General features: G+C 45.4%; 1 protein-coding gene across 2 annotated transcripts in view; it reads right to left on the minus strand.

Annotated features, from left to right (window-relative positions):
• lig1 (ligase I, DNA, ATP-dependent) overlaps positions 1-22793 on the minus strand; it is a 161744-nt gene extending 138951 nt beyond the window's left edge. The window contains exons 1-4 of one of the 2 annotated variants that reach the window (XM_084327323.1): positions 22643-22793; positions 20422-20511; positions 16460-16652; positions 16092-16245 (exon numbers count right to left, since the gene is read on the minus strand). In XM_084327323.1, coding sequence (XP_084183449.1) covers positions 16092-16245; positions 16460-16652; positions 20422-20511; positions 22643-22659 — 454 coding nt within the window. In that variant the 5' untranslated portion in view covers positions 22660-22793. Of the gene's footprint in view, positions 1-16091; positions 16246-16459; positions 16686-20421; positions 20512-22642 lie in introns of both variants that reach the window. The other variant, XM_084327322.1, reaches the window with a different exon arrangement.
• Positions 22794-22952: the final 159 nt, after the last annotated feature.

The following is a 22952-nucleotide window of genomic DNA, read 5'->3' on the forward strand; positions in this document are numbered from 1 at the left end:
TACGACCTGGAATAGTTAAGGAATAACAGCAATGATACTTTGGATTATAGACTGGATACACTAGGGGGGGTTAATCCGGTCGCTTGTAAGCCGACAGGAGTAGGAGGGGGGGGGGGGGGGGTGTAATCCGGCTGCCTCATCCGGCCAAGGGTATCCCAGGTGAACCCACTGTAGTGCCGTTCAATGCGCCGGCGATCCTTGGACCACAGATGAAAGCAGGTGGACTCTTTGTGGGCCGGCGTCCTCCGGTCCACGGAGGAGAGACGTGAAGCGACCTCGTCTTGCAGAGCGTCTCCTCACCTTGCGTCCTCTCCAGGGGGGGGGGGTTCCAACACACGGCAGTGTCGGGGGTCTTTATCCATGGAATAATCAACGTATACAAAGCATAATCCGTGCCTGGGAAGGCGGGCTGTCGTCGGTAGAATAATCCGGTATACAGGTCCACTCGCTCGTCGGCTCTGGGGCTCCTCGGGTGCAGCTTCACGTGGGGTCAACCACCCTGGATAAGCAGCCAGTTCTCTGCCCGAAACGATGGGGTGCTGACTACGGTAGTATTCTCACCGCACGAAGCACTATACATTAACAGACTATTATTAGCTTAATAGACTACGTCCAACTCGACGATATAGTGCCAAATATGACTATTCAAATATTAATATACACGATGTCTCAATACCGATGGTAGGCGAACTTGGCCTTACTCCCACACGTGGCGTCGCGGGGAAGCTTTACGTCTGTGACTCTATTGGAGGGTAAGAAACTGGACTGAAAAGGAAGTCCTACTTTAGTAGCGCAGTATATATACGCACTATGAACAAATAGTCCCATTAGTGGTGCGGTAGCCAGATTCCTACGCGGAACTAGGACTTGTTCGTACATGTTGAGCGGTACGTTTGAACTGGGTCTGAGGGGTATGGCAGCCTGGCACCAAGGTCTCGACCAATAGTAGAATGGAGACTATTATGGGATGTTCAGTAGGCTAGAATGGATATTCAATGTATATTGTACAAGGAATATACAAGGGATATCAGGGAATATTAAAGAATATACAAATACAATTAAATATATATATATAAATAAATATATATATTCGGTTTAATCTGGCCCTTCACAACAGCCACCCCCTGATTGGTCCCAGACCTAATCAGTTAAACAGAGACAGATTAATCGCGTTGTCTATTTACACATAAGGGTTTGCTGTAGGGGTCAGTCAACTTCACAAAGTCATAGGGTTATAGGGTCATGGTCATCATCGATTGTGTCTGGGAGTCAGGGCAGTTCTATGAGCCTCGCCACGGGACGGGTGTAAGTGCGACCCTGGACGATCACTTCAGCTGCTCGGACCTTGCCGGCACCGGTGATCACTTTGCTTACGCGGCCGGCCGGCCACATAGCTCTGGGCAGTGATTGATCAATAATCATGACGACTGTTCCTTCTGTCAAATTGTCTCTCTCCTTTACCCACTTCTGGCGGGTCTGTAGAGACGGTAGGTAGTGCAGTAGGAAACTGCTCCAAAACTTGTCGGCTAATACTTGGCTGTACCTCCACATTCGTCGGCCGTTCGCTTCTTCAGGCCGGTACATTGTCTGGGGTAATGCAGGATCTAGCCGCCCCATCAGGAGTGTGTTGGGGTCTGCGGAGATAACAGTGCTCAATCCACAGAACACAGGCTTCTTATTCTCAGCCTCCTCCTGACTGGCTTCCCTCGGGATAAGCGTGGGCCACTCTCCTTCCGGGAGCGTTAGGAATGCTGGGCCGTCACTGTAGACATTGCGACGGGTGAGGTCATCCAGGGGCATCCCCCGGGTGATGACGTCAGCTGGGTTCTGTTTTGTATCAACGTAGCGCCACTCTGTTTCTCCGGTTAACTCTTCGGTTAAGTCTTGAATCTCGGTGACTCTGACTCCCACGAAGACTTTGTACTTGCATGAGTCCAATTTGATCCAGGCGAGTACTGTCGTGGAATCTGACCACAGGATTGTTCTAGACACCGGTATGGTGAGCTCACGTTGGATGAGCGTGGCTAGGTGCGCTCCGGCTAGGGCTGCGCAGAGCTCTAGATGTGGGATAGATTGTTGCTTGCGTGGGGCTATTCTCGAGCGGGCGAGGACAAATGCTGTGTAGATCTCTCCCCCCTTTTCTTGGGCCCGCAAGTAGGCTACTGATCCGTATGCGACCTCTGAGGCGTCACTGAAGACGTGTAAGTCCATTTTACATGTCTCTGGCCTCACCGTGGGTGGGAAGTAGCTTCGGCGCATATTAACGCCTGGGAGTGAGTGGAGCTCCATCTCCCACTCTCTCCAGGTGGATGCAAGGTGTGCGGGAATGGGGTCGTCCCAGCCCTGGTCCTTGTCCCACAATGCTCGTACAATCATTTTTGCCCTGGTGGTGTACGGTAGAATACATCCTAGCGGGTCATATTGTCGGGCGAGTGTTGTGTACACACTCCGTCTGGTGGTCGGCGCCGCCGCCGGCCTTCCCTGCTCCGTAGTCAGGGGCTTGTGTCTGTAGTGAAGCGAATCTGTTTTGAATCGCCACACCAATCCCAGGGTCATCTCCTGGGCTTCTCCCGGGATTGTAGCCATCCAGGTCTCGCTGCTGGCTGCCTTGTCCTCGGAGGAGAGGCTGCGCAGTACTTGCGGATCGCTGCTGGCCCACTGCCTGAGATCAAAGCCGCCTTTGATCAATGAGGCGCGGAGTTTAATCAGGAGAGCCTCGGCTTCTTCCTGGGTTGAAAGGCTTTGTAGACAGTTGTCTACGTAGAAGCTGTTCTTTACGCTGTGTCGGACCTCTTCGTCCGCTGCTGGGTCCTCTGCTACATGTTTCTGTAGTGCAAATGTAGCACAGCAGGGGCTGCACGTCGTTCCGAAGGGGAGGACTTCCCATTGGTAGATGGCTGGGTGCTCATCTCCTGGCTTCTCTCTCCATAGGAACCGTAACAGGGGCTTGTCCTCCTCTACTAATCTCACCTGCAGGAACATTCCTTTAATGTCCCCGCTGATGGCCACCTTTTCCTGGCGGAAGCGGAGTAGAACGCCGAGTAGGGAGGGGCCGAGTGTGGGACCGGGCAGTAACTCTTTATTCAGATTTTGGGATCCGATCTGGTAGCTGCAGTTAAATACTATGCGGTCTTTACCGTTGTGGTGGACCTTGTGGTGAGGCACGTACCACGATTCAGTGGTCTGGTCAGCCTCTTTAATGTCCATCTTTGTGATGTGTCCCGCTGTGATGAGCTTCTCAATCTCAGCGCGGTATACACTCTTGGGCGGGGTTCTTGGCTAAGCGCCGCTCCGTGTTCAGCAGGTACCGTTCTGTGGCGTCTGTCTTGGCGTGGAAAGTAGGCATTCCTTCTCGCCGCAGGAGTGGCGTGGCGTATCTCAACACGCCGTTGACCGGGACTCTCTTGGTCCCTGTCTCGAGGAGGTGAATGGCGTAAATGTCATCTTTAGAGCGAATGTCTTTCTTTCCGTTCTTAAAGGGCATTTGTTCCAAGGTCCATAGCCGCTCTACGTGTTGCAGGAGTGCGGTTTCTCCCTCCGTGACTCGGGAGTGGAGACATCTAGTGGCTGTACTTCGGTTGAGAGATTTGGCGAGCGGGCCTTGGAGAGTCCATCCCAAACGGGTCTCGACTGCTGCAGGACAGCCTCGGGGTCCGGTATGAACCCGGTCTATCGGGACAATGAGGTCTGCATGGTCGGAGCCTATCAACAGGGTCGGCATAGCATTGTCTATGAGCGGGATCGGTAACTTGCGCAGATGTGCATATTTCTCCATCAGCTTGGCGACGGGGTATGTGTACCGCGACAGTCCTATTTCTTGGCTGGTGAAAGCGTCTGTAATCTGGTACCGTCGCTCAGGCTGGCCGCTTGCTGCGATAGAGAATGAGACATTCTCGCCCTTTATCGTCTTCAAATCTCGTCTTATTGTCCGAATTGTCATTTGGGTTTCGCTTCCCCGCAGCCCTAGCTGGGCCGCAGCGGAGGCGAGCAGAAGGGTCTTCTCGGACCCGTCATCGAGGACGGCGTAAGTGTCCAGGACTTTATTCTGGTAGCTTAGTGTCACACGCACTACTTTTAGGAGTACTCGGGCTCCACTGCTGCTGGCGGGATCGATGTACATGACGCTCGCTTTGCTGCTGGATGGTGCGGGTGAAGGGCGCCGTCTGTTACTGTCGTGAAGTATGTCCAGATGGGCTCCATCGCACTTGGTGCACCTTTTCTTTAAGCGGCATTCGGCTGCCATGTGTGAGCGCGCACAGCGAAAACAGCGCTTGTTGGACTTTATCCATTGACTTGCTTCCTCCGCGTTCAGCTTGGGGAAGGAGTCACATTGCGCTAGCCAGTGTTCTTTCTCACAGTAGGGGCCCACTATCTTCCACTTCTCCGTTCTGGAGGGGGTACTGTGGCTCCTGCCGCTCGGTACTGACTCCGATTGGTGCATCACAGTCACCGATCTTCTTCCATCATTTAGTCGTCTGGTTCCTTCTCTGGAGCCAGGGGTGCTCCGTCCGAATGTATCTAGCCGTAGGCTGCTGACTTCTCTCGCCAGGAAGTCTGCTAGATCGAGGAGGTTCGGTTCGGGGCCATTCGGGTCTCGGTGGTCTCTCTGCCGCCTAAAACGCTCCTGTCGAGCGGGCGGCAGCTTCTCCAAGATCCTTTCCACATTTGAGTTGGCGTAAAGTTCATGCCTCCCCTTCTCTCTCTGCGCTCCCAACATCCCTACCAGGGACTGCACTCTGATGGACAGGTCGTCCAGTGCTCGATTGTCTATTGCTGGGGGTAAGCGTCGATGTGTTGGATCTCCTGGATCACGTAATCCCATATGCGCCCATACCTCTGGTCCAATGCTACCAGCGCTGCTGTGTATGGGGTGGTGGAAGTCGCGTAGGCGAGCGCTATATTATGTGCGCGGGGTACCTTTAAGTGCTTCAGTAGGATGGCGTATTTGTGGCGTTCATCCAATACATCCACCAACATGGTCTCCAGACACATGCGGAGTTCTGTATACTGGGCCCGGTTCTCTTGGGTGAAGTCGGGTACCATAGGCGTGCCAATGTATGACGCTGACTGTGGATACATCGGCGAGCGTTGGGGGAGAGGCCTCCTAGGCGAGTCTCCTCCCGCTCCTTGGTATGGGCTGGTACCGGCAGTGTACCATGGCCCGCTTGTCCAGGTGCTGTTCCTCGGTGCGGGTCGTGCGTCGTGCTCACCCGTGTATAGAGTCGGGGTTCTGTAGCGCAGCTCCGCGGGAGTATAGCCTGGGCTGTACCGGACCTCCTGGTCCGGTAGAGTACTGTGCTGTCGTCGGGCGTGGTTCTCCTCCTCTTCCTCTTCGTCTTCAGTTAGGTCATCCAGTGCTTGTAGTCTCTGGTTTAGCCTCTCCACAGGATATGCTGCTCCTTCCCGGTTGCTAGGTCTCGCTTGGACCGGTGGGGGGAGGTGGTCTGTGGGGGGTATAGACCTCGTCTGTTGGTCAAGTTCAGGGTTGTTTACTCGGCTAGGGGATGCCGCCCTGGAGGTGTGTCTAGACGAGTTCCTGGAGCCTCTGGCGGAGGGAGAGGGTGTTGTCCGTCTGATCAGCTGTTCTATTAGTTGCGCTTGCTGTCTGTCGCGCTCTGCGTCCCGTAGAGCACCAGCAGCTGCTCGCTGGCTGTCTGCTCGGTCTCGGGCCACATTCTCTTCCCTCTGAATGCGTCTTATTTCTAGACGTATATGCTCTTCTTCGCTCCGCTGCTGGATCTGCAGTCGGTCGCGTTCAGCAGCGGCGTTCAGGCTGATGAGGAAGGCCTGCTGTAGGGTCCTCTCTGCCTCGCTGGGAGAAGGCGGTTGTATAGGGGAGCCTTCCCTCGGGGTACTCCTTGCGGAGCCTTGGAGCTCTATCTCCACGGTGCTCTCCCCGTCTTCTTCCGTGCCGAGTTCTCTCTCGGTAGCGTTGTATTCCTCCCGGGACTCATCGGGGACTACTTCTTCAGTACTGGAGGGGTGTGAAGTCATGTCTGGTTCCCACTGGTCCCCACCGTGAACTTGGTCAGTTACATTAGAACCCGTAGGGGCCTCTATGGTCGGGGTAGTCTGGGCGTTGGGGTTAGACATACTTTTACTTTCTAGTTTTACCGCGTTTACTGTTAGTAGAAGACTAGGTTGTTGACTGACAGCGTAAGCCTCTAAGTACTGAGGGAGCCGTCGTTCGCGCTGCGGGCGTTGGTTAGGAGGATCGTTTCGTGGAGTGTTCATCATAGGCCATTTCAATATTAATAACACTATATTAATATTACACTAATTACCCTCCGGCTCGAAGGACCAATTGTAACTGAGGGGTACAATTCCCTGACTGTATTACTAGATATGATACTTACTACCACTACCTTTGTACTCAATATTCGGCCACCCAGTACACGGCATAAATATATTATGATGAACACTGTCACGTAGATGAAACGGATCCAACACAAATGTACGAATTAGAAATAGGTCTTTATTTCTACACAGCGATGGTGTGTAGAGCAAGCACTTAATCAAATCAATCACATTTATGAATGGGAATTAGTATGCACTTTTATGGCAAGAGTATTCGTCGGTATATCAATAGAGAATGTCCAATCTCTGAAGGCGCAGGTGGTACATATACGACCTGGAATAGTTAAGGAATAACAGCAATGATACTTTGGATTATAGACTGGATACACTAGGGGGGGTTAATCCGGTCGCTTGTAAGCCGACAGGAGTAGGAGGGGGGGGGGGGTGTAATCCGGCTGCCTCATCCGGCCAAGGGTATCCCAGGTGAACCCACTGTAGTGCCGTTCAATGCGCCGGCGATCCTTGGACCACAGATGAAAGCAGGTGGACTCTTTGTGGGCCGGCGTCCTCCGGTCCACGGAGGAGAGACGTGAAGCGACCTCGTCTTGCAGAGCGTCTCCTCACCTTGCGTCCTCTCCAGGGGGGGGGGGTTCCAACACACGGCAGTGTCGGGGGTCTTTATCCATGGAATAATCAACGTATACAAAGCATAATCCGTGCCTGGGAAGGCGGGCTGTCGTCGGTAGAATAATCCGGTATACAGGTCCACTCGCTCGTCGGCTCTGGGGCTCCTCGGGTGCAGCTTCACGTGGGGTCAACCACCCTGGATAAGCAGCCAGTTCTCTGCCCGAAACGATGGGGTGCTGACTACGGTAGTATTCTCACCGCACGAAGCACTATACATTAACAGACTATTATTAGCTTAATAGACTACGTCCAACTCGACGATATAGTGCCAAATATGACTATTCAAATATTAATATACACGATGTCTCAATACCGATGGTAGGCGAACTTGGCCTTACTCCCACACGTGGCGTCGCGGGGAGGCTTTACGTCTGTGACTCTATTGGAGGGTAAGAAACTGGACTGAAAAGGAAGTCCTACTTTAGTAGCGCAGTATATATACGCACTATGAACAAATAGTCCCATTAGTGGTGCGGTAGCCAGATTCCTACGCGGAACTAGGACTTGTTCGTACATGTTGAGCGGTACGTTTGAACTGGGTCTGAGGGGTATGGCAGCCTGGCACCAAGGTCTCGACCAATAGTAGAATGGAGACTATTATGGGATGTTCAGTAGGCTAGAATGGATATTCAATGTATATTGTACAAGGAATATACAAGGGATATCAGGGAATATTAGAGAATATACAAATACAATTAAATATATATATATAAATAAATATATATATTCGGTTTAATCTGGCCCTTCACAACAACTACCATCACCATCATCACTACTACCATCACTACCACCATCACTACCACCATCACTACTACCATCACTACTACCATCTAGGGGTGGGAATCACCAGTTTCATCACGATACGATATGATATAGATTCATTGGACAACGATACAATATTTGCCGATATCACAAAGTCTGCCACGAAACTTTATTTAACAGATTGCAGAATGGGTACAATACAGTACGGCTCAATACACACAATTGTTAACTCTTTCAGTGCCAGCAGGGGGCGCACGATTTAGTGCTTGAATGGCCACCATCCACTACAATGTTAGCGTTAATATCGCCTAATCTATGTTTTAAATTATGGCTATGTGTCTAATCTGCCCGTCGCTTATCAATGACTCATTTTCCAGTCAACATTGTCGAAGCGGATTGTTTTTTTATCGGTTCATTTCCGTTTTATAGCATCTTGAAAAGCCCTTGTTTAAGGAAAAAAATAATTCCATAAACAGAATATTCTAGAATACACAAAAAACGTGAATTTTTCGGCCTATTTATGAATAGTTTTCAAATAAACGCTAGATTATCGATAGTATATGTGTACGTATGCACGCTATATAGGCGATCTGATATCTGATCTGATATATTTCCTGATCACTCGCACAGCCAAACAGCCACATCACACATAGGGGAAAAGCTTATATCTCCGTGAAAACAGATCTGATTATCCTAAGACTGGTAAAATAGAGTCCTTACCTGAGATCAGATGTTATCCAAAAAGATTATTCCAATTCCTGATCGCCATTCCAAAAATCGATCGCTTTTATTGATCCAACGCTACATACTGTAAACACATATTACACGCTGTTCTGATGGTCCACAATGACTGGGATCATCTCCGGTTACATGCGTGAGAAGTAAAATGTGGATTCCGGATTTTTCTTTTCTCATCCATTTTCATTGAGTCCATTCCAAAAGGGTGCATTACCATCTGGGAAACGATAGGGGGCGCGTTTTTTACATCTGAGCTCCTGATGGGGCTGGTTTCCCAACGGTAGACTCGGTTGATGAAATATGAATTCAGATCGCTAATAAAAAAAAGATCGCCAATTGTCGTGGTGGGCATTCAGGGGGCGGGCTGATAACATGTGTTATGTCGTTTTGGGCATTCAAAGTGTTAAGGGGATGCAGACCAGAGAAAGACGTTTGTCTTGTTTACATCAGGGTCCCCCATTTTCAATTCATAGTGACATTTATGACACACAACATACATGACATTTATGGCATATGGACATACAGGTATTTAGTACTGTTACATTTGTGACATATACGATATTCAAATATACAGTACCGTTACCCATAGATCCTGACGGAGTATATACATATGATGGGGAGGGGACTGTACATTAGGAGGGGGTGGGTGGGAGAGAAATATACATACGGTGGGGAGAGAATATATACATGCGGTGGGGAGGAGACTGTCTATTAGGAGGCGGTGGGGGGGTTTGGACATTTACGGTGGCCAGTTTCGAATTGCAGCCTCCCGTAGGTGCTCTTTAAGAGCGGTTTTGAATGTGGGTAGGGATTCACATTCCTTTACAGCTTTGGGTAGGGCGTTCCACATTGATGTGGCATAATTGCGAAACGTGTTTAGTCCCTTGTTTGAGCCGAATCTGGGTTTAACATGATTTGTTGAGCTTCCTCTGGTGTTGTGGTCGTGGTATTCACTGACCTTTGGGAAGTATTTTGACATGTACATGGGTACCTTAGTCGTATAGTGTATCTTGTAGACCAGGCCCATTGCAAGTTGCTGTACTCTGTCGTCTACTCTAAGCCATCCTAGGCTGTCAAAGTGGGCAGGGGTGAGGTGGGTTCTAGGGGTAAGGTCAAGTAGAAGTCTGACCAGTTTGTTTTGTGATGTTTGTAATCATGTTTTTAGCACCTTTGAGGTGCTTTGGTACCATGAGGTGCAAGCATAGTTGTAGTACCCTTGAATGAGTGCAGGGCTGTACGTTAACTTTTTTTGCACATAGCACTGGTGCTACAGAGGTTGATCGTTTTGTAGCACAGGCCAAAATCTTGTAGCAAGTATAAAATGTGTTATATTTGTAACAGTCACAAATGTGCCTATTGTATTTGTGTTATTTAGTTGCAGTGCCATGTTTGGCTGTCATTTTATGCTGACAAGTTAACGTCACACAGCCAGACACGTTACGTGTAAGGAATTATGGGATTTGGTGTTGGGTGTATGGACTCTACTAGGGGTGGGAATCACCAGTTTCATCACGATACGATACGATATAGATTCTTTGGACAACAATACGATATTTGCTGATATATGCCACGATATGATACGATGCAGGTGCCTGCAATCGATATGAGACGATATCATAACATAAGCCCATTTAACACAATCAGTAACATTAGATCAACTCAAAAAAGGCAACGGAAATATCATTTGACATTTTTATTTTTGACCTCATCCAGACTTTTAAAGGAAAAACAATCTATTGTTTTTAATACACATAGACCTCCTGTTCACTGTAAAGTGCCACGTTTTGATATATTGAGCTTTAAACTTTAAGTTAAATGTTTTGGAACTCACAACACGCAACCGTTTTATGTTGCATGATCATGAATACATTTATTTTGTATTGTATTTTTTATGTTTAAATATCAACATTATCTGTCCGCCCTCAGTACATTTACTATCAATATAATATACTCGTCTGACTTCATGTGATCTTTCCAAACGCACACACACACACACACACACAGAAGGGAGAATGTCTGCCCCCTCCTCGCTCTGCCCGTCTGCTGTTCTCTCTATATGGCTCTGAACAGCTTGTTGTTAGCTCATGCTAATGTAACGTTCATTTCGGACTTTATGACGCGAGGATTGCAAAGCATGTTATATGCATTTGACCCGTTGCCGAATAAAACAGCAGGGATTTGTTTTGGGTCGCGACAACACTATCACTAGCTCTGTTTCAATGTCCGCGTTCCAAACGCTGCTGAGACGAGCTGCTGCTGCTGAGACAGACGAGTCCTGCTGTGTTGTGATCTGAGCCGAGCGGATATGACGTCACTGCTCGCAACTCGCAGGGATATTGTTCGCTAGGGATTATGGGATTTGGTGTTTGATATATGGAGTCTTACGCAGAAGGGACATTGTATTTAATCGCACAAGACTACAAGTACCAAGTGGATCGCGGGCCATCGCACCAGTGCTATTGAAGTCAATCCTTTCATCGCACAGACTGACGTCAGTGTCGCACGTGCGACATATATATCGCACTGTACACCCCTGGAGTGCTCCTGCCAGAGTCTTCAGGGTATTCTTGTTTACCAGAGAGGAGATCCGGTACAAGAATCTAGTTCGTTGGTTGACTTTTTTTTTATTACCTTGGATGCCATTTTGTCACAGGAAAGATTTGCCTCTAGGATGGAACCTAGGTATGTAATTTCATCTTTCCTTGTAACAATATTGTCACCCACTGTAACTGAGAAGCCGTCGGTCTTGCCGAGTTTGTTATTTGATCCGAAGAGAATGGACTCTGTTTTACCCAGGTGTAATGATAGTTTGTTATCAGCGAGCCAAGTGCAGATTCTGCCAAGTTCAGAGCTGAGGGCTTTTTCAACCTGTAACTTGTTCTTGTCAGAGACCAGCAGGGCTGAGTCGTCCGCGAACAAGAACAAGTTGCAGTCACAAGCTGACGACATGTCATTTGCATAAATTAGGAATAGTAGCGGTCCTAGTATGCTTCCTTGTGGAACACCACAGCTCACTGTGAGGGGGGGGGATAGAGTATCGTTTACCTCCACCATCTGTTCTCTCCCCTCCAGGTAGGATTGCATCCAGCTCACTGATAAACTATCAAAACCAATTGATCTTAGCTTGTCAATCAGAATGGAGTGATTGACAGTGTCGAAGGCCTTTTGTAGGTCCAGCATGACCATGCCGCAGTATTTGCCCACGTCCACCTCTTGTTTGATGTGGTTGTTCAAATAGAGAAGGCATGTGTCAGTGGAGTGGGATGTTCTGAAGCCAGATTGGAATTCGTAGATTAGATTTTTTTTTTTCGACCTGTTCGTAGACAATTTTTTTCATGACTTTCGAGATGGAGGTAAGAATAGAAACAGGGCGGTAGTTGCCTGGTCTAATTTGCTGTCCTTTTTGTGCAGAGGGGTCACTCTCGCAATTTTGAAGTCCTTGGGGACGTGTCCCTGTTTTATGGAGAGGTTTATTATGCGTGTGATGACTGGGTTGATGGCGGCTGCTGAGTCTCTGAGGAATTTGGAGGGGATGTTGTCATGGCCAATGGCCTTGTTAGGTTGGAGGGCGCTCAGTTTTTTGAGTACCTCATCGGTTGTTACCATTTCTAGTTTGAAGTCGTCTTTGCGGACCCCCTGATTCAATTCAGGTGCCTGCGATCGATATGAGACAATATCATATGCCCATTTAACACAATCAGTAACATTTATATCAACTCAAAAAAGGAAACGAAAATATTATTTGAAAATTTTTTTTTAGCTCTTCCAGACATTTAAATGAAAAACCTATTGTTTTTAATACAAATAGACCTCCTGTTCACTGTAAAGTGCCATGTTTTGATATATTGAGCTTTAAAGGGGAACTATCTTATAAATGGCCTTTTTCAGTGTTTAGCATTGTTTCCTAGCTATGTGGACTTATATTAATATGATCTATGTCTCTAATTCTCATATTGGCGCATTCTTCCAATTCTCCTCTCACAATATTCACCCTCACTGAACTGAGTCATCTGAAAATGTGCTGATCTGTGATGTCAGAGAGACTCAGCTGCATGATAATGTGGCTCCTCAGGCACCAGGCCCCACAGTGGTTGGAGCCCAGCCTCAAAACGGCTTAAGATCTTGAGGTAGAAAAATGCTGTTTTTGAGTACTTGATTAGAAATACAAAACAATGAATTAAAAAAAATTATAATTACAGAGGTGTTCCATAAACTCACAGGAATTGTGTAAAAGTGCCCAAATAGTGAAAGAAATTGTAAAATAGTTCCCCTTTAAAATGTTCACATCCTATTAACTCAATGGACGCCATACCCGAGTAAAGTCGGGTTAACTCGCCAATGCGTTTTGTACTTGCTGAAGCTTCTCTCTGTATAATTATTTTGTAAGTTTAAATATCAACATTATCTGGCCATCCTCAGTAAATACTATCAAACTTTCCAAAGACCAGAGTTGGGACGGGCACGCGCGCGCACACACACATACACACAGAAAGGGAGAATGGCTTATATGAACTATCCAGTTCATATATCAATCAACTTACCGTAATTCCTCTAATAGTAACCCCGGCTTGTATTTGTTTCAACTGTAGCGGATACCAGGCTTGTATTAGGAGGAGGCATGTATAAGAGAGAGGCCTATATTTCCAATTTTCAAACAGATCATAATGAATAAATCAACATTTTGTGTCAGTTTGAACCCAGTAAAATGTACTGGGTTCATTTATTGAAACCAAGTACTGTATGAAATACGGTAGTAAACAGTGCAATTACAGGTGGTCAAAAAAAGTTAAATAAAGTAAAATAGTACAATCACAATACTGGTATAATAATAATAATAACTTCGTTTTATACAATTCTGAGGTAGGCTTACTCTCTTGGTAAACATTAACACCATACCATTATATGGTATTTACTGCAAAATATATTGCCTATGGTAAATCCGTTGAGGGAAATACCGTAATTCCTCTACATGAAACCCGGATTGTATTAGGAGGCCGTCTTATAATTGCTTAGGACGCCCTGCCAAGGCAATGGTAGGGGAAACACTGCTATTCTATTCTATTCTAGAGAGGGAGAGACTACTACCATCACTATCATCACTACTACCATCACTATCAATACTACCATCACTACTACCATCACTATCAATACTACCATCACTACTACCATCACTATCAATACTACCATCACTACTACCATCTCTATCAATAGTACCATCACTACTACCATCACTATCAATACTACCATCACTACTACCATCACTATCAATACTACCATCACTACTACCATCTCTATCATCAATACTACCATCACTACTACCATCACTATCAATACTACCATCACTACTACCATCTCTATCATCAATACTACCATCACTACTACCATCTCTATCATCAATACTACCATCACTACTACCATCACCACTATCATCACTATCAATACTACCATCACTACTACCATCACTATCAATACTACCATCACTACTACCATCACTATCAATACTACCATCACTACTACCATCACTATCAATACTACCATCACTACTACCATCTCTATCAATACTACCATCACTACTACCATCTCTATCAATACTACCATCACTACTACCATCTCTATCAATACTACCATCACTACTACCATCTCTATCAATAGTACCATCACTACTACCATCTCTATCAATACTACCATCACTACTACCATCTCTATCATCAATACTACCATCACTACTACCATCACTATCAATACTACCATCACTACTACCATCTCTATCATCAATACTACCATCACTACTACCATCACCACCATCATCTCTATCATCACTACTACCATCTCTACTACCATCACCACCATCATCTCTATCATCACTACTACCATCACTACTACCATCACTACTACCATCTCTATCATCAATACTACCATCACTACTACCATCTCTATCATCACTACTACCATCACTACTACCATCACCACCATCATCTCTATCATCAATACTACCATCACTACTACCATCACCACCATCATCTCTATCATCACTACTACCATCACCACCATCATCTCTACCATCACTACTACCATCACCACCATCATCTCTATCATCACTACTACCATCACCACCATCACTACTACCATCACTACTACCATCTCTATCATCAATACTACCATCACTACTACCATCACCACCATCATCTCTATCATCACTACTACCATCACTACTACCATCACCACCATCATCTCTATCATCACTACTACCATCACTACTACCATCACCACCATCATCTCTATCATCACTACTACCATCACTACTACCATCTCTATCATCACTACTACCATCAATACTACCATCACCACCATCATCTCTATCATCACTACTACCATCACTACTACCATCTCTATCATCACTACTACCATCACTACTACCATCACCACCATCATCTCTATCATCACTACTATCATCACTACTACCATCACCACCATCATCTCTATCATCACTACTACCATCACTACTACCATCACCACCATCATCTCTATCATCACTACTACCATCACCACCATCATCTCTATCATCACTACTACCATCACTACTACCATCACCACCATCATCTCTATCATCACTACTACCATCACTACTACCATCACCACCATCATCTCTATCATCACTACTACCATCACTACTACCATCACCACCATCATCTCTATCATCACTACTACCATCACTACTACCATCACCACCATCATCTCTATCATCACTACTACCATCACTACTACCATCACCACCATCATCTCTATCATCACTACTACCATCAATACTACCATCACCACCATCATCTCTATCATCACTACTACCATCACTACTACCATCACCACCATCATCTCTATCATCACTACTACCATCACTACTACCATCACCACCATCATCTCTATCATCACTACTACCATCACTACTACCATCACCACCATCATCTCTATCATCACTACTACCATCAATACTACCATCACCACCATCATCTCTATCATCACTACTACCATCACTACTACCATCTCTATCATCACTACTACCATCACTACTACCATCACCACCATCATCTCTATCATCACTACTATCATCACTACTACCATCACCACCATCATCTCTATCATCACTACTACCATCACTACTACCATCACCACCATCATCTCTATCATCACTACTACCATCACCACCATCATCTCTATCATCACTACTACCATCACTACTACCATCACCACCATCATCTCTATCATCACTACTACCATCACTACTACCATCACCACCATCATCTCTATCATCACTACTACCATCACTACTACCATCACCACCATCATCTCTATCATCACTACTACCATCACTACTACCATCACCACCATCATCTCTATCATCACTACTACCATCACCACTATCACAACCATCACTATCATCACTACTACCATCACCACTATCATCTCTGCCATCACTATCACTATCGTCACTACCATCACTACCACCCCGACAGACCACTCCCCTCAACAAACGCTGTGGAAAAACACAGAACGTGAAGCCATCAGGTCATGGATGTAGACCACAGTATAAATGATAAAGAGAAGGTACAGACCGGTCTTGCGCTTCGGGATGGCTGCGGGGGGGGAAATGGTGGGTTTGGCAGGGATCCCCGGGTGAGCGGAGGTGGCCTGGGTGGACGGGGTCACTGGGGTGACAGGGACGGGGGGAGGGGACAGAGGGATGGGTATGGCCTTGAACACATCGTCCTGTAGGGACAGAGACGGGCACAAGTATGCGTTACTTGAAAACTGAGCACAGACAAGAAAGAATAGCATAAATGAATGTATAATTAATATTATATTATTATATCATAGTATTATAATACGTCATCAGCCAACTACCTCTGAACAGAAGATTATAATAAATAATTGAACGTTACATCCGTACAATAAAATTAGGAATTGAAAACAAAGGTTTGACCTTTTCCTTTTTAGGTGGGACGGGTTTGTCTCCTTCGCTCTTGCTGGCTACTTGCTCTTTTGCGATTGGCTCTTCCTTATCATCATCATCATCACTGTCCAGGATCTTGCGGCTGTGCTTGATGACTTTCTTCTTAACGGGGGAATCCACTTCCTGGATGCCGTTCTGCACTTTGAGGGGGCTTTTCACTGGTCTGCAACGTGCAATGTACAAGCCCATGTATTTTCTGTTGAAACGGAGATAATAAAAAATAATAAACAGCTGCTGATCTATGTAGTTCTATGTGTTATCTCTCCACACTATGTTAGTGCTTGTGCCAGCACAGGAGATAATATTATTTATATATAAAAAAAGATGATATACTTATGTAAATCGATGCTGGCCTCCCGGCCACTGGCACCAAGACTCTTCAACTCATTCAGAATCAGAACGCAGCGGCCCGCCTGATCTCAAACCTACCGAAGTCGGCCCATGTCACCCCACTTCTTAGGGACCTGCACTGGCTCCCCATCGCTGCACGAATCCGCTTCAAGGCCCTCGACCTAGCATACCGTGCGGCAAAGGGAACCGCTCCCGCCTACCTCCGGTCAATGGTCTCTAACTACACACCCTCAAGACCCCTACGCTCTGCATCTTCTGGCCGCCTCAGACCTACTCCTATCCAAGCTCCGGGAGGGTCATCAAGGAGAAGTCGCCTATTCTCAGTCCTTGCCCCACAATGGTGGAATGAACTACCCACCCCAGTTAGGACAGCCGAAACCCGTCCAATCTTTCGCCGTCGACTAAAGACGCACTTCTTCAACCATTATCTAAAATAATTTAAAAAATTATAAAAAAAAAGATCTAACCCTAACTAACCTTACTGTCCTAATAAACTAACCTACACTGTAGCACTCAACACTTTGATGAACATTGTTACTCAGCTGATAGGAGTTGTGCCCTTCCTGATGACTTGTCATACAGAACTTGTAGGTCGCTTTTAGGGCTGACCCCTATTAATCGATTAGTCGACTAATCGGTCGAAAGGGGCCGTAGTCGACTGGCCAACCTCTTAGTCGAATATAATAAAAAAATAAAATAAAATAAAAAATTATAATTTTTTTCAAAAGAAAAGAGGCATAGAAGCGTGGCTAACGCTAATGGCACGCATACCAGAGGCTAACTGCCTACGAAAACAGGCACAGAAATAGGATTTCACCCATCTAATGAACACACTATACTAGACAAATATCAAGATGTATCCATCAGTGGACCAATTGCATGCTTTTGCAGAGGACAAGAAGCCTTCAGTCGACTCCTTCAGACATTAAGCACCCCCCACAGCCCAAATGGAATGATAAAAAAAAATAATACTTTTTTTTTCTTTTTTTTTAAGTCGACCAATAGTCGACTAACGGCGAATTTTGGCCAATCCTAGTCGAGCATCCAAATCCTTAGTCGGGGACAGCCCTAGTCACTTTGAATAAAAGCGTCAGCTAAATGACTAAATGTAAATGTAAATCAATATCTTCCTTTTGAATAAAATAGGCTCAGGATTGTTAAAGCTAATTAGCCTAATCCATGTCAAAAAGAGTAGCCTATAGTAAATGTACACACACAACACTCAAGCACACACACACACAAACACTCAAGCACACACACACACAAGGAGAATGGCTTATAGCAGACTGGTAGTATTTCTTTTTCTTTTTCTATAAATAATGTAACATTTGGCACAGAGAGGGGAGGGGTTTGGGGCTCAGCCTCTCCCATTCCTCACTATTGGAAAATTAACCCTTTCACTACCACACTACAGAAGGTTAACCCTTTTCACTACCACACTACAGATTTACAAACATTTCAATGCATACATTTTTTACAATATAATAAATAATAACTAGGGATGCTCGATATTGGCTTTTTTACCGATACCGATATACCGATATTGTCCAACTCTTAATTTCCGATACCGATAGCAAGCGATATCACATTTTAATGCCGATATCGGCCGATAATATCGGTAGGCCGATAATATTGGACATCCCTAATAATAACTGTATAACAATATAATAATAATCTATATAGCACCCTTCACACATGGACTGCAGCCCAAAGTGCTTCACAGCTAATAGCATCAAATGAAATGATAAGGTAGCGAGTAGTGGGCGAGTAGTGTGCTTGAGATTGTGCGTATATCTACATCATTATCATCTATATCATTATTTTTCATCTCTGTGTTATAATAATTTTCTCCCACCTGGAGAAATTAACCGAACGAGCGAAACTGCGCCCACTCTCTCTAACACGGTCACTGACTGGCTGCCTGAAGGCTCACGAGATAAAGCTGGGAACGAGGTTAGGACGCTAGGCCGTTTTTTTGTTTGTTTATTCATCCTATTGCTTAATTATTAGCCAATAAGATTCGAGCTGGGTTGGGCTTAGCTCCTAAACCTTAACACGGCCCAGCTTGGTTCTAGGTAAGGGGAATATATGCTAATTTCACGTCTGGCCAATCAAATCACATTAAAAGCAAACGTGCCCAAACGTCTTCGCCTCGCGGGCAGTGGGGCACTTTGGAATATGCAATGAAGCATATAGCACTTTATTAGCAACTTATTTTTCGTCTGCGGGACCTTTACTGAGGACCAGCACAGCACACCACTGTGGATATTATGATTTAACAAATCTATCCGTCCAGGAGGAGGACCACATTATTGGCCAGGTAAGCAGCCTACATAGGCTAGCTTGGTTTCTAACTAACGTTATCAGGCTAGCTTGGTTGCTAACTAACATAACCAAGCTAACTTGGTTGTAGCCCCTTTCGTGACTGCGATGCAAGCCAGGGGCTCGAATACTAGGAATGCACGATAATTATCTGGCCGATATCAGCAATTATGACGTCATCCCGATAAACCCGATAACGTTATTGATAGCTCCGATAATATATAATATATTTTTTGGTAAAAAAAAATTCGGTGTGGGTGAATTGGGATGAAGGGCGTTTGTTTTTACTGTAGGCTCCTCCCGTTTTGCCAGTACAGTGGTACGACTGATAGCGTGTGGTTTAGGAAGAGGGCGTTTTACACAAATCCAGCGCTCCCTTTCTTGGCTGTGACGTAGCCACGTAAGTTTCAGAGGCAGCGCGGATGTAAACAAAGATGGCGTCAGTAGTGTGGGAATAGTTTCAGAGGAAAAAAGTTTGCTTGCAATTTGTAACAAATGCAATGCAGAAGTTCCACGAGGAGGGAAAAGGGCAACAACTTATAATACATCCAACCTAACAAGTCACCTGCAACATCACCACGATGGTGTGTTAAAAGCCTACGACGACGCGCGAGCAGCTAAAGCTTATTGCTCCGTAGTAGCCAGGTTCATTTGCACCACCAAGCACTGCTTTTACTGAACGGCTTTGGATTCACAGCAGCTTTAGCTGCTCACGCGTCGTTGTAGGCTTTTAATACACCATCGTAGCGGTGGTGATGTTGCAGGTGAGCCCCAAACGCCTCCCTCTATCTGTGCCAAATGTTACATTATTTATATAAAAAGAAATACTACCAGTCTGCTATAAGCCATTCTCCTTCTGTGTGTGTGTTCTTGAGTGTTGTGTGTGTACATTTACTATAGGCTACTCTTTTTGACATAGATTAGGCTAATTAGGTTTAACAATCCAGATTCCTGAGCCTATTTTAATCTAAATGAATAAACAGTACATATACTGTTAGTACATAATCTTTTTTTTATATATATAAATAATCGTATCTCCTGTGCTGGCACTAACATAGCGTGGAGTGGATATAACACATGGAGATTAACTACATAGCTCAGCAGCTGTTTATTATTTCTGATTATTTAAGTTTAAACAGCAAATACATGGGCTTATACATTTGACAAAAGGTAAAAATGGGGGTATATGGTTTTTCGATGCAAGGGTTCAGTTATGAAATATGACACCCGTCAGTCAAACATGACAGCCTCTCACTTACTCTTTCACAGCAGGTTCATCAACCTTCTTCTTTATCTCTTTATCCTTCTTCTTTATCTCTTTATCCTTGCCCTTAGGCTGAAAGAAGGACCTGGTTGGAGGAGGCAGAACAGGCGGTGAAGACGTCACAAAGACACAAAACAATACACTAGATCTCCTCTCTGGTAAACAAGAATACCCTGAAGACTCTGGCAGGAGCACTCATTCAAGGGTACTACGACTATGCTTGCACCTCATGGTACCAAAGCACCTCAAAGGCGCTAAAAACAAGATTACAAACATCACAAAACAAACTGGTCAGACTACTACTTCACCTTACTCCTAGAACCCACCTCACCCCTGCCCACTTTGCCAACCTAGGATGGCTTAGAGTAGACGACAGAGTACAGCAACTTGCAATGGGCCTGGTCTACAAGATACACTACACCACTAAGGTACCCATGTACATGTCAAAATACTTCCCAAAGGTCAGTGAATACCACAACCACAACACCAGAGGAAGCTCAACAAATCATGTTAAACCCAGATTCGGCTCAAACAAGGGACTAAACACGTTTCGCAATTATGCCACATCAATGTGGAACGCCCTACCCACAGCTGTAAAGGAATGTGAATCCCTGCCCACATTCAAAACCGCTCTTAAAGAGCACCTACAGGAGGCTGCAATTCGAAACTGGCCACCGTAAATGTCTAAACCCCCCCACCCCCTCCTAATACAGTCTCCTCCCCACTGTATGTATATATTCTCTCCCCAGTCCCACCGTATGTATATTTCTCTCCCACCCACCCACACCCTCCTAATGTACAGTCTCCTCCCCACCGTATATGTATATATTCTCTCCCCACCGTATGTATATTTCTCTCCCACCCACCCACCCCCTCCTAATGTACAGTCTCCTCCCCATCATATGTAAATACTCTCTGTCAGGATCTATGGGTAACAGTACTGTATATTTGCATATCGTATATGTCACAAATGTAACAGTACTATATATACCTGCATGTCATGTATGTCCCTATGCCATAAATGTCATGATGTCATGTATGTTGTGTATGTCATAAATGTCATTATGAATTGAAAATGGGGGACCCTGATGTAAACAAGACAAACGTCTTTCTCTGGTCTGCATCCCCTTAACAATTGTGTGTATTGAGCCGTACTGTATTGTACCCATTCTGCAATCTGTTAATAAAGTTTTCATTCATTCATATTATGAAGCGGACTATTCCAAAAGACTGATGTTACATTGACATTAAACATAAGGGGGGTGATAGAGAGTGAATGAATGAATGAATGAAAACTTTATTTAACAGATTGCAGAATGGGTACAATACAGTACAGCTCAATACACACAATTGTTAAGGGGATGCAGACCAGAGAAAGACTTTCGTCTTGTTTACATCAGGGTCCCCCATTTTCAATTCATAGTGACATTTATGACATACACAACATACATGACATCATGACATTTATGGCATAGGGTCATACATGACATACAGTACTGTTACATTTGTGACATATTATATACAGTACTGTTACCCAGAGATCCTAACAGAGTTTATATACATATGATGGGGAGGAGACTGTACATTAGGAGGGGGTGGGTGGGAGAAAAAAATATACATACGGTGGACAGCTTTATATCCGACTCTAATCGGCAAGCATGCCCAAGTAGTAACCTTTGCACTGGCGTTAACGTTTGCACCACATAGGGACATAGAGGGACGTGTTGCTGGGTGTCCAGAAACACCAGGTGTCGCTTCAGTGTGAACTCATTTGTCAAGTAACTTACGTGAATCTGAACGTCTGCCTTTAGGTGATAGCTGCACGCTATGGTGACAACACTGTACAATTATCGGATGCATTGCTAAGTAAAAACAAATAAAAAAACGAACCTTCTTACTGTCATGAACTTGTCCTAATAAACTAACCTACACTGTAGCACTCAACAACACGTTGATGAACATTGTTGCTCAGCTGATAGAGTTGTGCCCTTCCTGATGACTTGTCGTACAGAACTTGTAAGTCGCTTTGGATAAAAGCGTTCAGATAAATGACGATGTAAAATGTAAATGTTAACTTGTTAACGAGTTTCATGTAACGTTAGCTGGTCGGCTGGCGCAGCAGATCTCAGCTAACATCAAGAGAGCTCAGCTAGCAAGTTGTCCAAATAGAAAACACAACGTTTCCCGCGCTGCCGAGCTTTAATTTAACTACTTACGCGATGCTCCGCTGCATGTTTTATTCGACTTCTTCTTCGCTGCAATACTATTAAAGTGGGGAATAAACGTCAATATCAACAGTAAAGCCCGACACACATACACACTGATCCCGCTCTGAACTTCTAGTTGAAGCATTCGGCGCCAAAGTGACACAAGTGACATCTGAGTTTCTCCCGGGAAATTTCTTTTTGTTGAAAAGTTGAGTGAATGTTGAATGCGACATCGCCGCCTGCTGTAGCGGAGTCGCAATGACAGGGGCCATGGACTGGTCCTGATGCTGCAGCACAGGGGAGGGAGGATGCTCTGTAT

This window comes from Notolepis coatsorum, assembly GCF_963971535.1.
Source record: "Notolepis coatsorum genome assembly, chromosome: 13".
Classification (NCBI taxonomy): Eukaryota; Metazoa; Chordata; class Actinopteri; order Aulopiformes; family Paralepididae; genus Notolepis; species Notolepis coatsorum.